The following is a 17,989-nucleotide window of genomic DNA, read 5'->3' as shown; positions in this document are numbered from 1 at the left end:
ATACAATTTGTGGTGAATATCGGTGTTGCAATGTTTCATAATGCGTGTAAATTGGAAATGGTGTGTTGGGTTGTTATTTACAGGTGTTAATGGGTCCCCAGTATCTGTAATTATTCTTTATGGATGTGCATTTCATGGTGCTATTTCTTTTGTCCTGTATGCTGTGTGTAATTCTCAGAATCTACAGTAGTTTTAAAAAGTGCATATGAATGCTGCACAGTATACTTTTTGTGTCCTTTATGGTGGGCTAAGCAACAGCTCTGTAAGTTACAGAACAAGTATTATTTTATCTGGCTTTCTTTTTCCTGTACAGCTCCACCATTGGCACCACTACCTCTAAAGGCATGGAGATCTTTTGTTCATGCATGAAATCAATTTCTATAGTCCTTGCATGATGACTTGCAGGCATTTTTTACAGCACTAATATTTCCCTTTGAATAGCTTCTGCAAAGTTGTTTGAACCGATTGTGGAAACATATGAATTTACTTGGATAGCCACCAAATCATTATACTTTTCCTGTGTCAGCAGGGAACTTAAAATGACATTCCACAGCTACAGAAATCTAGTGGTAGTGTCATGGAGTGCCAGGTTTAACATTTATTCAACTTTATCCTGCACCAGTGATTTTAACCAAAACACAATAATTAAATCTCTTTAATTCCTGAATCGTTTCAATTAGCAAGAATGGAGTGCTTAAAAGCTGCTTAAGGTTGTCCTGAGATTAATAAACATTGATTATGTTAGGCCTACAATTACAATTACATTTTCAATTTCCACTTTTTTTGCCCTTTTCATATTTTAGTAGTAACAAGTTATTTTGCTCCTACCACTCTGTGTCAATTAGTTAGCAAATTGATGCACTAAACAATTCAATAATGAGAATAAACTGTAGGTTTTCAAAAACATCAGGGTATGCATTAATAAAAAAAACAGTATTTATTCTCCTATTAACAAAGCGTAACTTAACTGTATCATAGCACCACAAACTGAAAATGCTATTTAATTCATTTGTAATATTCAAAGCAAAGCCACCCATCCATCCATGTCTGCATGATTTATTTTGTTGAGAAATCACTTTGAAAATCACCCTCCAGGCATTCCTAGAGGCAGCTAACATCTTGAATAAGGCAGATAATTCATGTAGCATTTACTTCTTTAGAATTCACTTGTCCTTAGCTTAGGCATGCAGGAAGGAGGGTGTGCTTAGCTGAGAGAGCTGAGAACTCAAGGTCCCCTAACCAATACACTCTCCCTTCTCAATCCCAACACCCACCCCCCCCCCCACCCCCAAACCCTCCACAAAATAATTTTCCTACGGTCTCCAGGCTCATAAATGTGACCATGGGTCATTTCTCTTCTTCCTTGGGAGAATCTGGGAGTCTGTATCATCAGCAGGGAGAAAGCCTGAAGTGAGAGCGGAGGGGAGTGACTTTTGACTTTGGACAAAGAATTGTAGGGTATCTTATAATGCACATAGGCATCAGATGGAGAAAAGGGAAATTTATTCTTTAAGTTCTCAATATGTTTTCATAGCCCATGAGGTTGATTTACTAAAGGCAAAAGGTGTCTTCACTTACAAAGGAAGTTGCCCTTTGCAAGGAAGTTTTCTCCGGGGCTTAATTCATGAGATAATGCTTTGTTGACTTCATCATCCAATCAAATGCAAGCAAACATTTTTTTTTTCTTTCCTTGCAGGTGATTCTTTGCAAATTGCCATTTTACCACGTTCGCTAAGCACTGGGGAAAAATCCCACACAAAATGCAACTTCACTTGCAAAGTAAAGAGCCTATTTGCCTTTAGTAAATTAACCTCAATGCGTTTAGTGTCACTCTTTTTAGGGGTGAATATATATATATATATATATTAAAAAGAACACAAATCAAATACTGGACAAATGGATGGTTTGCATAGACTTAAGTACAAAGTAGTATAGCATATAGAAGAATTAACAGGGCAGTAACATAATAGACAATAAGGCAGTGTTATAGCAATCAAAACAACTGAAGCCATGAGACCATAAAAGGGCAATCTCAATGACTATCACATATGAGCAGATATTACCAATGCACAGGCTATGAAATAAAAAACGCTGAGAATCAAGTTGGAGCCTCATAGGGGTTTATTTACTAAAGTTAGAGAGGGTAAAATTAGTCACAATTCTTCAGAGAAACCAATCCGCTTCCAGGTTTTATTGCTAAAGCTTAATTAAACAACCTGAGGTTAGAAGCTTTTCATTTCAATCATTTTTTATTGGGTTTTTATAAATGAAATTAACAAACAAAATAATACTTTGCATATACAATAGACAACGTTACAGGCTATTAGATCATACAATTGAGGGGATGTTGCTTAAAAGAGGAGCACGTATCATTCCTAATTATTGGTCTAAATGTTAAGCCCTCTCATAATCTCTCAATTTGGTTAGAGGGGCTTACTATAGTAGAAGTGAGTCTATGAACATACAGTACATGACTCCTCCTGAGGGTCCATGGACCCAGATGATAGAAAAGCTCTCCTCTTCCATTTTGTCTATTTCTTTTATGATTGATTAAGATAAAAAAGTAACATTTTTTGGTTGAACAACTTAAATGTAAAATAATAACTAGAGTGAGTCAAGGTAACATTGGTTGCCATAGGATGTACAAGTTAATATGCATACAATTTTTATAGAAGTTATGAATAACAAGACAGAGATATTGTTCATAGAGAGGAACTTAGTTGTTGCTTGGTGCAGCTATGACTCATTACTAGTGTTGAGCGAACACGGACTGTATTATTCGTGTTCGTACCGAATAATTGGATTTTTTTTACCCGAACACGGACACGGACACTTTACTGTATGTTCGGGTAAAAATCCGTGTTCGGTCGTTTTATTTCCGGGTTTTGCATGCTTTGGCGCTCTTTTCATGGCGGGCTTTCAACAGCCAATCAACAATCGTTTAACTGGTGTGCCTTAAGCCATCCCAGCCATGCCTGCAAATGTCTTAGTAGCTGTGATTGGCCGTCTGAAGCATGTGACCAAGTCTTTATAAGTTCGAGGCAGCCGCCGCAGCAGCGTCATTCTGCTGCTTAGCTAAGGGACAGAGCACACATCAATGTGCTGGCTGCTGATTAGGGAAAGATAGGCAGGAAAAAAACATTTGTGTCCGGATAGAATTGAGGGACAGGTCGGAGTGTTTAGGCAGGGCGAGTTGTAGGCATTTTAGGGATAGAGTCTGCTGAATTATAGGGTCAGTGTCTTCTACAAACTACAATCGATATTGCTGTGTGGGGGGTGGGGTGAATCTGCACTCAATCCTGATCTACGATCTCTTCTCAATCCTGTTAGGGACAGAGTCTGCTGAATTTTAGGGAAACTGTGTTCTACAAACTACAATCGATATTGCTGTGTGGTGTGGGATTGGAGATAGGCAGGTGTCAGTGATCCACATCCATTTTTCTGTGTGTGAGCTGCAGTGAACACAATCTTTTTGGGCTGCAGTGAACACAATCTTTTTGGGCTGCAGTGAACACAATCTTTTTGGGCTGCAGTGAACACAATCTTTTTGGGCTGCAGTGAACAAAATCTTTTTGGGGTGCAGTGAACACAATCCTTTTTGGTGTGCAGTGAACACAATCTTTGTGGGGTGCAGTGAACAAAATCCTTTGTGGGGTGCAGTGAACACGATCTTTTTGGGCTGCAGTGAACACAATCTTTTTGGGCTGCAGTGAACACAATCTTTTTGGGGTGCAGTGAACAAAATCTTTTTGGGGTGCAGTGAACACAATCCTTTTTGGTGTGCAGTGAACACAATCTTTGTGGGGTGCAGTGAACAAAATCCTTTGTGGGGTGCAGTGAACACAATCTTTTTGGGGTGCAGTGAACAAAATCCTTTTTGGGGTGCAGTGAACAACATCCTTTTTGGGGTGCAGTGAACACAATCTTTTTGGGGTGCAGTGAACAAAATCCTTTGTGGGGTGCAGTGAACACAATCTTTTTGGGGTGCAGTGAACACAATCTTTTTGGGGTGGAGTGAACAACATCCTTTTTGGGGTGCAGTGAACAAAATCCTTTTTGGGGTGCAGTGAACAAAATCATTTTTGGGGTGCAGTGAACACAATCTTTTTGGGGTGCAGTGAACACAATCTTTGTGGGGTGCAGTGAACACAATCTTTTTGGGGTGGAGTGAACAACATCCTTTTTGGGGTGCAGTGAACAACATCCTTTTTGGGGTGCAGTGAACACAATCTTTTTGGGGTGCAGTGAACACAATCTTTGTGGGGTACAGTGAACAGAATCTTTGTGGGGTGCAGTGAACACAATCTTTGGGGGGTACAGTGAACACAATCTTTTTGGGGTGCAGTGAACACAATCTTTGTGGGGTGCAGTGAACACAATCTTTTTGGGGTGGAGTGAACAAAATCATTTTTGGGGTGCAGTGAACAACATCCTTTTTGGGGTGCAGTGATCAAAATCCTTTTTGGGGTGCAGTGAACACAATCTTTTTGGGGTGCAGTGAACAAAATCCTTTGTGGGGTGCAGTGAACAGAATCTTTGTGGGGTGCAGTGAACACAATCTTTGGGGGGGTACAGTGAACACAATCTTTTTGGGGTGCAGTGAACACAATCTTTGTGGGGTACAGTGAACAGAATCTTTGTGGGGTGCAGTGAACACAATCTTTGGGGGGTACAGTGAACACAATCTTTTTGGGGTGCAGTGAACACAATCTTTGGGGGGTACAGTGAACACAATCTTTTTGGGGTGCAGTGAACACAATCTTTGTGGGGTGCAGTGAACACAATCTTTGGGGGGGTACAGTGAACACAATCTTTTTGGGGTGCAGTGAACAACATCCTTTTAGGGTGCAGTGAACACAATCTTTGTGGGGTGCAGTGAACAACATCCTTTTAGGGTGCAGTGAACACAATCTTTGTGGGGTACAGTGAATAGAATCTTTGTGGGGTGCAGTGAACACAATCTTTGGGGGGTACAGTGAACACAATCTTTGTGAGGTGCAGTGAACACAATCTTTGTGGGGTGCAGTGAACACAATCATTGTGGGGTGCAGTGAACTCAATCTTTGTGGGGTACAGTGAACACAATCTCATACTTCTGAAGATTTGAGGGTGCTGCCTGTTCCATACTCCCCCTACTCCTCATCTAGCCTTTTAGGGGTACAAACAATAGTAATTGGGGCCTAGTGTGGTTGTGTACGTGTGATATACATACACTTTTTTTGGATCATATTTTCTATTCCGCTATTTAATCAAAAACCTTTGGGGATCAGTTAAATTGGGGGATAGTCTGTGTTGGTACGTGTGAGAGAGATCCACCTTTCCAAGTTGTTGGGGTTCATCTCATACTTCTGAAGGTTTGAGGGTGCTGCCTGTTCCATACTCCCCCTACTCCTAGCCTTTTAGGGGTACAAACAATAGTAATTGGGGCCTAGTGTGGTTGTGTACGTGTGATATACATACACTTTTTTTGGATCATATTTTCTATTCCGCTATTTAATCAAAAACCTTTGGGGATCAGTTAAATTGGGGGATAGTCTGTGTTGGTACGTGTGAGAGAGATCCACCTTTCCAAGTTGTTGGGGTTCATCTCATACTTCTGAAGGTTTGAGGGTGCTGCCTGTTCCATACCCCCCCTACTCCTCATCTAGCCTTTTAGGGGTACAAACAATAGTAATTGGGGCCTAGTGTGGTTGTGTACGTGTGATATACATACACTTTTTTTGGATCATATTTTCTATTCCGCTATTTAATCAAAAACCTTTGGGGATCAGTTAAATTGGGGGATAGTCTGTGTTGGTACGTGTGAGAGAGATCCACCTTTCCAAGTTTTTGGGGTTCATCTCATACTTCTGAAGATTTGAGGGTGCTGCCTGTTCCATACCCCCCCTACTCCTCATCTAGCCTTTTAGGGGTACAAACAATAGTAATTGGGGCCTAGTGTGGTTGTGTACGTGTGATATACATACACTTTTTTTGGATCATATTTTCTATTCCGCTATTTAATCAAAAACCTTTGGGGATCAGTTAAATTGGGGGATAGTCTGTGTTGGTACGTGTGAGAGAGATCCACCTTTCCAAGTTGTTGGGGTTCATCTCATACTTCTGAAGGTTTGAGGGTGCTGCCTGTTCCATACCCCCCCTACTCCTCATCTAGCCTTTTAGGGGTACAAACAATAGTAATTGGGGCCTAGTGTGGTTGTGTACGTGTGATATACATACACTTTTTTTGGATCATATTTTCTATTCCGCTATTTAATCAAAAACCTTTGGGGATCAGTTAAATTGGGGGATAGTCTGTGTTGGTACGTGTGAGAGAGATCCACCTTTCCAAGTTGTTGGGGTTCATCTCATACTTCTGAAGGTTTGAGGGTGCTGCCTGTTCCATACCCCCCCTACTCCTCATCTAGCCTTTTAGGGGTACAAACAATAGTAATTGGGGCCTAGTGTGGTTGTGTACGTGTGATATACATACACTTTTTTTGGATCATATTTTCTATTCCGCTATTTAATCAAAAACCTTTGGGGATCAGTTAAATTGGGGGATAGTCTGTGTTGGTACGTGTGAGAGAGATCCACCTTTCCAAGTTTTTGGGGTTCATCTCATACTTCTGAAGATTTGAGGGTGCTGCCTGTTCCATACCCCCCCTACTCCTCATCTAGCCTTTTAGGGGTACAAACAATAGTAATTGGGGCCTAGTGTGGTTGTGTACGTGTGATATACATACACTTTTTTTGGATCATATTTTCTATTCCGCTATTTAATCAAAAACCTTTGGGGATCAGTTAAATTGGGGGATAGTCTGTGTTGGTACGTGTGAGAGAGATCCACCTTTCCAAGTTGTTGGGGCTCATCTCATACTTCTGAAGGTTTGAGGGTGCTGCCTGTTCCATACCCCCCCTACTCCTCATCTAGCCTTTTAGGGGTACAAACAATAGTAATTGGGGCCTAGTGTGGTTGTGTACGTGTGATATACATACACTTTTTTTGGATCATATTTTCTATTCCGCTATTTAATCAAAAACCTTTGGGGATCAGTTAAATTGGGGGATAGTCTGTGTTGGTACGTGTGAGAGAGATCCACCTTTCCAAGTTGTTGGGGTTCATCTCATACTTCTGAAGGTTTGAGGGTGCTGCCTGTTCCATACTCCCCCTACTCCTAGCCTTTTAGGGGTACAAACAATAGTAATTGGGGCCTAGTGTGGTTGTGTACGTGTGATATACATACACTTTTTTTGGATCATATTTTCTATTCCGCTATTTAATCAAAAACCTTTGGGGATCAGTTAAATTGGGGGATAGTCTGTGTTGGTACGTGTGAGAGAGATCCACCTTTCCAAGTTGTTGGGGTTCATCTCATACTTCTGAAGGTTTGAGGGTGCTGCCTGTTCCATACTCCCCCTACTCCTCATCTAGCCTTTTAGGGGTACAAACAATAGTAATTGGGGCCCAGTGTGGTTGTGTACGTGTGATATACATACACTTTTTTTGGATCATATTTTCTATTCCGCTATTTAATTTAACTGGGCCTCCATGCGAGACCTGTGTGCCTTGTTGCGCTGTTTTGAGTACTCCACCAACATGGCCAGTGGCAATGACGCCGTTCTCAGCTTAACTATCCCACTTCTATGCCTCCTTGAAAAAACAATTCGGGCGATGATGGAAGAGGATGTGGCACAGGATGAGGAGGAGGAGGAGGATGAAGAGGTAACATTTCCAAGGCTTTCAGGGCAGTCATTCGCAAGGGGCCCCGAGGGTGGGTTCCTGCACACGCAAACGCCAGGGACGCAATTGTCCAGCAGGGGCACAGTTCTGGAGGATGAGGAGGATGAGGAGGAGGAGGAGCTGGAGGAGGAGATGGAACCATGTTCACAGCAGGGTGGCACCCAGGCCAGCTCATGGCCATCACTGGTGCGTGGCTGGGGGGATACAGAGGACACGGACGATACACCTCCCACAGAGGACAGCCTTTCGTTGCCTCTGGGCAGCCTGGCACACATGAGCGATTACATGCTGCAGTGTCTCCACAACGACCGCCGAGTTGCCCACATTCTAACTTGTGCTGATTACTGGGTGGCCACGCTGCTGGATCCCCGTTACAAGGACAACGTACCGTCCTTAATTCACTCACTGGAGCGCGATCGCAAGATGCGCGAGTACAAGCGCACGCTGGTAGACGCCATGCTGCTGGCATTCCCATCTGACAGCGGGGCCACAGTGGAAGCACAAGGCAGAGGAGGAGGAGGAGGAGGTCGCCAACGCAACCAGGGCACCGCCAGCACCTCAGAAGGCAGGGTTAGCATGGCCGAAATGTGGAAAAGCTTTGTCAGCACGCCACAACAAACAGCAGCACCAGCAGCTCAGATGGAACGTCTTAGCAGGAGGCAGCATTTTACCAACATGGTGGAGCAGTATGTGTGCACACGCCTACATGTAGTGAATGACGGGTCTGCCCCCTTCAACTTCTGGGTCTCCAAATTGGGCACATGGCCTGAGCTTGCCCTTTACGCCTTGGAGGTGCTGGCGTGCCCTGCAGCCAGTGTATTATCTGAACGGGTATTTAGCACGGCTGGGGGCGTTATAACAGACAAGCGCAGCCGCCTGTCCAGAGACAATGTGGACAAGCTCACGTTCATTAAAATGAACCAGGCATGGATCCCACGGGACTTTTCCGTACCTTATGCAGAATAGCAATGGATACCGACCTTACCCACCCATTGTTCCATTTTTGCTCTTTCTCACTCTTTTGGGGTGTACCCTCATTTAAAATTTTTGAAAAGAAGCAGTGTTGGCTACCTCGTCCTCCTCCTCAGGGCCAGATTAATGTAGGGGCTATTGGAGCTGCAGCTCCAGGCCCCTACCTTTTATATAGGCCCCGGGTTGGCCATATTCACTGTTACCGCTCTTCTGTCACTTGTAAACACAGAAGTCTGGCTTCTATGCTCGCTTCCCCAGGCAGCACCCTCAGAACCTCCCCACACAGCGTGAAGGCCGGACAAGGAGGGACAGTTGGCGATGCATGGATGTGTTTATGGGCTTCAGAGACAGCATCCCATGTTGAATTAGGCATGCATGGCTGCACCCTTCCTCCTCTGGGTGCATGGCAAGGCACGGCCCTTAAGGCCCTTCAAAATCCTCAGCACCAAGCCCATGATGCTGTTAATCCGGCCCTGGTCCTCCTCCACCGCCGCTTCCACCTACACCGCCCATAGGTGTGCGCAGCCTATTGCATTAAGGTGTGCACCCCAAAGTTGAAATACACATGCATGTGTTTGCCAGCAGGGAGAGTAATGTATCGGGGCCATGTACCTGTAGGCAAGGAGAAATAGAGCAGAGCAGGTCCCAGGGAGATCTTTCCCATCTCCTCACTGGCAATGCTATGTGCCCTAGGTGATTAGGGTGTGCCCAGGCACACCCAGCACACCCTGTGCGCACGCCTATGTCACCGCCACATCCACCACCACCTCAACCTCCCTCCTACTCCATATGGGCCTCGTCCTTCAGAGATGAAGAAGAACATTGTTTTATTTTTCTGTTTTTTTTTGTTGTTTTAAGTTATTTCCCTATCCACATTTGTTTGCAGAGCACTTGCCATGCTCTTAATTACGTTTTGCTGCCATTTGCAGCACTCTAGCCCTTTCCTTTGGTGTTTTAGAGCCATTTTAGTGCCTTAAAGTTCGGGTCCCCATTGACTTCAATGGGGTTCGGTGTCCGGGAAAAGTTCGGTAAAAGTCCGGGACACGGACCCGGACTTTTTTTTAAAGTTCGGCCGAACCCGTCGAACACGGACATCTAGGTGTCCGCTCAACCCTACTCATTACTTCACAAGTGTCGTCATGGGTTTTTACATTGATTGTTTTGGAACCATTCAAGCCATGGTAACCATCTTATGTCTGTAGTAGCTAGCCTGCCTTCTGAGGCTGCGAACATAAGTTTATAAGAAATGTGTTTGTGAACTGTAGAGAGGACTTCATCTTCAGTGAGTATTGGGTCAGCAGTTTTCAAATTTCTAGTAATGGTAAGTATTGCTGCTAAAAGAATGTGAGTGGACACATGTCGAAGCTGGGAAGGGAAGTGTTCAATTACTATGCTTAATAGGGCAAATTCTGATGATGGAACTACTGGAGTTTTGGTAATTTTACAAATGAGTGAAAATAGTATCTACCCAGAAATTCAGTAGTTTTTTTACATACCCAGATGTGCATAAGATTGCCTGTCTCCCCACAGTTCCTCCAGCAGGTAGGTGCTACAGGTTTGGCATAGGTGTTTTTGATTTGGGGTAATGTACCATTTGAGGTTAATTTTAATAGTCAGTTTCCAAAGGTTGGAAGTGCGGGTTGCCTTGTAGTTCCTTGCTAATGCTACGGTCCATTGACAACGACAAAGTTCTACCTATATCTCTTTCCCATTTTAGCATTGGGGGCAGTTTGTTGAAAGTGTTTTTGGTATTTAAAAGGCAGTAAAACCAGGGGCTGACTGGCAACTTTCGGCCCAGGGGGCAAGTGCAAACCAGAGGCCCATGGTGCAGTGACTCAGGTCCCCTCCCACTCTCCCGCTCCCTGCCCTCTTCCAGGGCCATCTTACCAAATGGGCAGGCTGGGCAGTTGCCCGGGGGCCCCACTTGCCCAGGGGGGCCCCCCCTGCCCAATGACCCAGCTCCAGCCAAGGCTTAGTCTCAATTCTCATGTGCATTCCACCACTAAACTTAGCAGGTGGGGCAAGTGCCTGTCATCCCTGCACTGCTGTCAGGCTACTTGGGCCGTGTAGGGGGAGCCCAAAACTGCAGGAATGCCTGTCTGCCTCCACGGAGACACAGGACAGTCGAGTCTGACTCCCGTCTGTGTGTGCATTCAACGGACCCAGCTGCCAAACTTGGAAGCTGTCATTAGTCTGGCACTGCTGTACCAATAAATATCGCCTTATCGATAATTTGCATTTTTTTTCTCGGGGGTGATTGTGTAGGTGGGGCCCCAGTGCACTGCATTGCCCGGGGCCCTTTAATGCTCTTAAGATGCCACTGCCCTCCTCCTGACCCCTATTCCAGACTGAAGCTCCGCTCCAGGGAACTCTCTACTCACTGGGCAAAATCAGGTTCCCGACCTGGCCAGCAGGGGAAGTTGGAGGATCTGGGATTGCTGGGGGAGGAGAGTCTCCAGTGGGGCAGGGAACCGGCCTCTGCTTAGACACAGTTTACACCATCCATGCTGGGGGGGGTGTTGGCTGCGCTCTGTCCTTGTCTTCATCCTGCACTCAGTAGATCAGAAGCGGGGACTATTTAGTTCTCATCACCAGTAATCCTTTAGGCATGTCTGTATCAGAAGCAGTGCAGCCTTTAACGGGACAATCAGAGCGGCCCGGGGGGCAATTGCCCCCTGGCCCAGTCCTCCTCTGAGTAAAACAATGATATACCTTTAATATTCTTGGCAGTACTGGAGAGGTACTTCTAGATTCTTTCACGAATATAGATCTGGAGGCATGGGTTTCATATTAGGCAATATGTTATTTGGATATACTTAAAACATGCTGTAGAAGGGATGGAGAACTCCTTTCTCGGCTTAGCAAATGATTTGAGGAAGTCAATAGAGTATAAATCTGATAAATGAGTTCTACCCTGTTTTTGCCAGTTCTGAATAGAAAAACCCGGGATTTGGACAGATTCCATGTATCTCCAAGGGCAGACTACTTTGTTTGTAACCAAAGTTTGAGTTGTGATAGGATGGAGGCATAATAGTCATCTCTAAATTTCATGTACTCTGCTCATCCCACTGATCTGTGTTTTGTTAGGTTGGATTGGCTCCTAGCTTTGGATTTTTTCCATACAAATTTGCCTAAGATGTTTTGTAGAGATACAAAGTAGGATGAGGGTACGGGAATGGGGAGTGATCTAAAAGTATAGAGGAGTTGCGGTAGTTTAAGAATCTTAAAGGCAGCCAGCCTGCCTGACCATGTAAAGTGAAATTTGGAGAGATTTTGGAGGTCCTTAGGGAGACTGTTTAGGAAAGGGATGTAATTAGCTCAAAATAAGTAGGACACTTGTTTGGTTAGGTTGATTCCTAAGGAGGATATTGAGTTTTTATCCCATATATAGGGATATTGCTTACTTAGAGAAGTCTGTTATTCAGACGGGATTCCCATGAGGAATATGAATGACTCAGTGGGATTAACCTCATAATAGGATACTTGGCTGAAATTCTCAAGGGTATTCCTTACCGAAGGCAGGGAGGACTCAGGATTAGATAAAATGAGCATTACATTGTCAGCAAACAAATGTATTTTGTGTACTTGTGATCTGATTGTTAGACCTTTAATTTCCTGTGTAAATCTAATTTTTTCTGCTAGTGGTTCCATCATTAAATTAAATATCAGGGGTGAGATATCAGGGGCCACAAAGATCACATATATGAGGGGCCACAAAGATCCAACAGAACCAGCCAAATTTCATTTGCTCCATAACATGATAGAAGTGAATTCAGAGAATCACGTCTCTAGGCACCGTGTCTGAGAGAAATGTAGGTTTCGGTATTCTGTGAATGCGGTCAATGACCAACTCAATATTTTTAGTTTCAGGTAGTATAGCTTTAATTAGGCCACAAGAATATGAGGATAGGTCACAGGTCTGTACCAATTTCAGTATTCCAGTATTCCACACATTTTGATGTTGTTGCGTCGTGATCTATCCTCTATATCTGTTATTTTATCTTTTATCCATTTAGTGTCATGGGCTTGGTCCTCTTGAGTGTCTATGATGTCATTCACAGTATTTGTAAAATCTCCTATGTTAGCTTCAATGTGGGAGACCGTATCCTCCAGCACTTGTATGCTGTGACCAAATCTATGCATGAGAGAAAGCACGTCAGCTTGCAGGGAATTTCTTAAGGACATTAACATGTCCTTCAGTGTGGTGTCCACACAGGTTGTCCCACAGATGGAAAGGCAGCTGAGGGTTTTGTAATGGCATTGTAGTGGATAGTGAGGAAATGTGGCTCACCTTATGTCTGGCCGCAGAAGCATCCAGGCGCACCTTTGCCTTTGCAGGGCTACTGGAGATCAGGAGGAGACAGTGGGGGCTACATTCTGGTGCACAAGGAGGTGTCCTGAATTCTCCTGGGAGGGAGGGAGGGAGCTGTGTTAATTGCCAGGAGAGAAGATCTGCGGGCACTCCATTCAGTGATCCGGCCGCTGCGCCATTTTGGTTGCACCCCGTGGTCAGCTGGTACATGTAGGCTGTGAGTTTGTGGGGAAGCTGATCCTCCCTATTCAGGGACATGGCCCCTCGGGTGTTTCAGGGGAGTTATCTGGCTCTGGGGTGCGGTAGGAGACAGCAGGAAGCAGGCAGACACTTGTAATAGCGGGCTGGTGTGAGGAGCTCTTCCCTTATGTAGCCCTCTTGCTCGCACACCGGTCACCCCCCTGAGGTTAGAAGCCTAATTGTTTCTCTGGAGAATTGTGATTAATTTTGCCCTCTCTAGCTTTAGTAAATAAACCCAATAGTTTCCCTAAATGTGTAGACCAAGAGAACATAGAACAGGAAAGCTACTAGGAGATATACAAAAAAGAAAAGGATAATAAGAAAAAGTAAGAGAGACAGGAGAAAGATGGAAAAGAGAAAAGGGGATGCATACCTGAACAGAATATCGCAGCTGTACCATCCGGAAGAAAAAAAACAAAAAACAAAACATGTATTGCAGAGGGCAGAAATTTCTAAACATGTGGAAGAGAGATAAATGGGAACTACAACTGATAACTGATAATTGTGCGGTCGTGCGACACTGTACACAGAAAAAATGGTTGTACTTTTTTTCCCACAAAGAGAGATTTCTTTTAGTAGTATTTGATCACCTCTGCGGTTTTTATTTTTTGGGCTAGAAACAGAAAAAGACAAACAATTTAAAAAAAAAAAAACGTATTTTTTACTTTCTGCTATAAAACATATCCAATAAAAAAAATTTTAAAAATCAAATTTCTTCATCAATTTAGGCCAATTAGTATTCTGCTACATATTTTTGGTAAAGGAAATCCCAATAAGCGTAATTGGTTTGCGCAAAAGTTATCACGTCTACAATCAATGGGATATTTTTATGACATTTGCATTTATTTATTTTTTTACTAGTAATGGAGGTGATTAGGGATTTTTAGCGGGACTGCGACATTGCAGCGGACAAATCAGACACCTAACTGACCCTTTTGACACTTTTTTGAGAACCAGTGACATTCTTACCGTTATCAGTGCTAAAAATATGCACTGGCAGGAAGGGGGTTAACACCAAGTGCGATCAAAGGGTTAAGTGTGTCCCTAGGGGATGCTTAATAACTGTGTGGGGGATGGACTCACTGGATGAACACAGAGATTCCTGTTCCTGCTTAGCAGGAACATAAGATCACTGTGCTCATCCCTGACAGAGCGCCAGTCTGCCTTGTTTACATCATCACGCATTGACCAGTTTAGTCAGTTAGGACAAACGAGGAATGCACACTATTGCGCGTGCACATAATACTTGATCATGAGATGTAAAGACTGCTGATCTGGCCTCACTGTGAAAAGCGAGGCTTGTCTTCTGTTGCTATTCCCCAGTATCAAGATGAACATGTACTTCAGAATGAGGCGTGGAACAAACGCGGCAGGCCAGGACACACATATTTCCTTCTCTTATGGTAAGATTAGGTGTATTATGGAGCCAATTTAGAATTAATTGAACAACTATATAAGCGCAATACATGGTCAGATGCTCATACCCCAGATGAAGTCCATGTGGACAAAACATACGTTGGTTTGGACTGAGCTGATTCCATGATTTTATGATTAAAATGTTTACATGTGGCACTTTATACATTAGAGTGATCTGACTTGTTTCCATGTTTTTAGCGCAGCACTGTTGGGTTTTTTCTTTTTCAGTTGTTTACATCGGCAGACCGCTGTTCTACCATTCTGGAGAGTAATCACAGGTGGCCGGTGACATCACGTCCGCCGGACTCGCTGATTGGCTCCCCCCTGTGGCCAATCAGAGTACAGTTACGTTGTTTCACTGTTCTCCTACATCTAAACCAGCAATTACATAGTTACATAGTAGGTGAGGTTGAATAAAGACAACAGTCCATCCAGTTCAACCTGTGTAGGTGTGTGTGGCTGTAATCATCTCACATAGCCCTTAAAGTCCTGATCCTTGAGATGTAAGTCTAAGAGTCTTTTGAAAGCCTCCATACTTCTTGCAGAAACCACCTCTTGTGGTAGAGAATTCCACAATCTTGTAGCCCTAACAGTAAAGAACCCCCCTCGTTGCCTGAGGTTAAAACACTTCTCCTCTAATCGCATTGTATGTTCTCGAGTCCTCATGCAATCCCTTTGAATGAACAGCTTTTTTTTTAAGCTGAGATCCCCATTAAGATATTTATAAATTGCTATCATGTCCCCCCTCAAACGTCTCTTCTCCAGGGAGAATAAATCGAGCGATTGCAGCCGCTCTTCATAGTTAAGGTCCTCCAATCCCCTAATCAGTTTAGTTGCCCTTCTCTGGACTCTCTCCAGCTCCAACACATCCCTCCTGAGGACTGGCGACCAGAACTGGACAGAATACTCCAGATGCGGTCGGACCAGAGTTTTATAAAGTGGAAGGATTATAGTCTTATCTCTGGAATACATCCCTTTCTTTATGCATGCTAATATTCTGCTGGCTTTGGCAGCTGCCGCTTGACATTGCATGCTGTTGCCTAATCTATCATCAACCAGGACTCCCAGATCCTTCTCCATTTTTGATTCCCCCAGGGGTTCCCCTCCTAACGTGTATTGTGTTTTTATGTTTTTAGTCCCCAAGTGCAAAACCTTACACTTCTCCACGTTAAACCTCATTTGCCATGTCGTTGCCCACTCCGTTATTTTGTCCAGGTCATTCTGTAGGATATCTGCTTCATGCTGTGCAGTTATTGCCCTGGCCAATTTTGTGTCATCTGCAAAAACTGATAACGAACTACTGATCCCGTCCTCAATGCTGTTTATGAATAAATTGAACAAGGTTGGTCCCAGGACTGAGCCCTGGGGCACCCCGCTTACTACCTCAGACCAGTCTGAGTATGCGTTGTTTATTACCACCCTTTGGACACGCCCTTTTAGCCAGTTCCATATCCAAGAGCAAACCCTGCTGTCGATACCTGCAGACCTTATTTTATAAATTAAGCGCTTGTGGGGAACTGTATCAAACACCTTAGCGAAATCCAAGTACACCACATCTACCAGTCTGCCCCTATCTAGCTCACAGCTCACCTCCTCGTAGAATGCTAAGAGATTGGTTTGACAAGAACGCCCATTTGTAAACCCGTGCTGGTTACTGCTGATGATGTTGTTGTCTTTAGCATACTCTACGATATAGTCCCTTATCATCCCCTCCAGTAGTTTGCATACTACTGATGTCAAACTGACAGGCCTATAATTTCCTGGGATATGCCTCTGCCCCTTTTTGAATTGATTTTTTACTTGTGTCGAATTGGTCTTTAGGCTAAAAAACACAAAAGATTTAATACTACTTTAAGGCTTCAATACAGTTAAAACAAACAAGCTCTTTCCGCCGGACCCGCCATCTTGCAGTAGGGGCAATTGTTAGTGAAAAATGACGAACACAAGAGGCAAAAGGCGAGGAACCCGTTATATGTTCTCTAGACCTTTCCGCAAGCATGGTCCGGTGCCACTGTCAACCTATATGCGCATCTACAAGAAGGGTGATATTGTGGACATCAAGGGTACAGGCACAATCCAGAAAGGTATGCCACACAAGTGCTACCATGGCAAGACTGGCCGGATCTACAATGTCACACAGCATGCTGTTGGAATAATTGTCAACAAACAAGTCAAGGGTAAGATTCTTGCCAAAAGAATCAATGTCCGTGTAGAGCACATCCGCCACTCAAAAAGTAGAGACAGTTTCCTGCAGCGTGTGAAGGAGAACGAGAGGAAGAAAATTGAAGCTAAGGAGAAGGGCACCTGGGTGGAGCTAAAACGTCAGCCAGCCGCGCCAAGTGAAGCTCACTTTGTCCGAACATTTGGAAAGGAACCTGAGCTCCTTGAGCCAATTCCATATGAGTTCATGGCATAAAGTACTGCTATTAAAACACCGTTTTCTAAAAAAAAAAAAAAAAACAAACAAAATATTTCTCAGTGAATAGGTTTGTGATCCTTTTGCTGTGCTTTAAGCTAATCCCAGGTAAAATGGTGTTCCACTGTTACAACTTTGTGAGAACTTCATAGCTAGGTGACCAGTTCTCAGAAGCCAAGGTGGATAGTAAAAGAGCATTTTATGGTTTTCAAGATCAGGCCCCCTATAGCATGGAATTTTCAGATTCAAAACCCTATTCACCCTGAGACAAAAGGTTCTATTTTTTTTCATGGTTTCATGGTGCTGTCCACCATCCACCAAGATATTACAAGCCAATTGGTTGGATTTTTGGGTTCCAAAATAAGTAATTCTGAAGAGGTACTGTGGGTTGCATCAGTACATCCCAAAACCTAGAATAATAGCTTACTGCCCACCAAGAATTATGTAGACACTGTAGGAAAAAATGAAAAATAGGGGGCACCAACCTTTGCGCATTAACCAAGTAACATTTATTGATTTAAAAAGAAAGGAAAAATACTCACAAACGAGACAATCATAAAAGCATTTCAAAGTCCACAGTGGACGCAAAAAGCGACCAGGTCACGGGACCATGTCCAGCATGCTGAAGTACTTCCAGATGGCTGACGTGTTTTGAGGGGAGATCCTCCTTCGTCAGGGCCCATCTGAGATGTTGCATTGACACACACTAATATAGAAAATAGGTCACATCACATGATCTCGAGACCTTTTCACATCACTTTTGAACACAGGAGATATTGTTTTAGTTTCAAGAATTATGTAGGTTGGTGGTGCCATTGTACTCATATCCAGTTACAGTGTTACAGTATAGACCTGCCAAAAATACAGTAAAACCTTGGATTGCGAGCATATTTAGCTCTGGAAACATGCT

The 17,989-nt window shown here is 43.8% G+C and overlaps 1 protein-coding gene across 1 annotated transcript; it reads left to right on the top strand.

Annotated features, from left to right (window-relative positions):
• The first annotated feature begins 16,549 nt into the window (after nt 1–16,549).
• Nucleotides 16,550–17,083, top strand: LOC309554995 (large ribosomal subunit protein eL21). Its single transcript, XM_082256799.1, has one exon. The coding sequence runs from the start codon at nt 16,597–16,599 to the stop codon at nt 17,077–17,079; it is 483 nt and encodes a 160-aa protein (XP_082112925.1). The 5' UTR covers nt 16,550–16,596; the 3' UTR covers nt 17,080–17,083.
• The last annotated feature ends 906 nt before the right edge of the window (nt 17,084–17,989 follow it).

Source organism: Pelophylax lessonae, assembly GCF_965119305.1.
Source record: "Pelophylax lessonae genome assembly, chromosome: 4".
Classification (NCBI taxonomy): domain Eukaryota; kingdom Metazoa; phylum Chordata; class Amphibia; order Anura; family Ranidae; genus Pelophylax; species Pelophylax lessonae.
The sequence above is the reverse complement of the archived record's forward strand: the minus strand, read 5'-3'. Positions and strand labels throughout refer to the sequence as shown.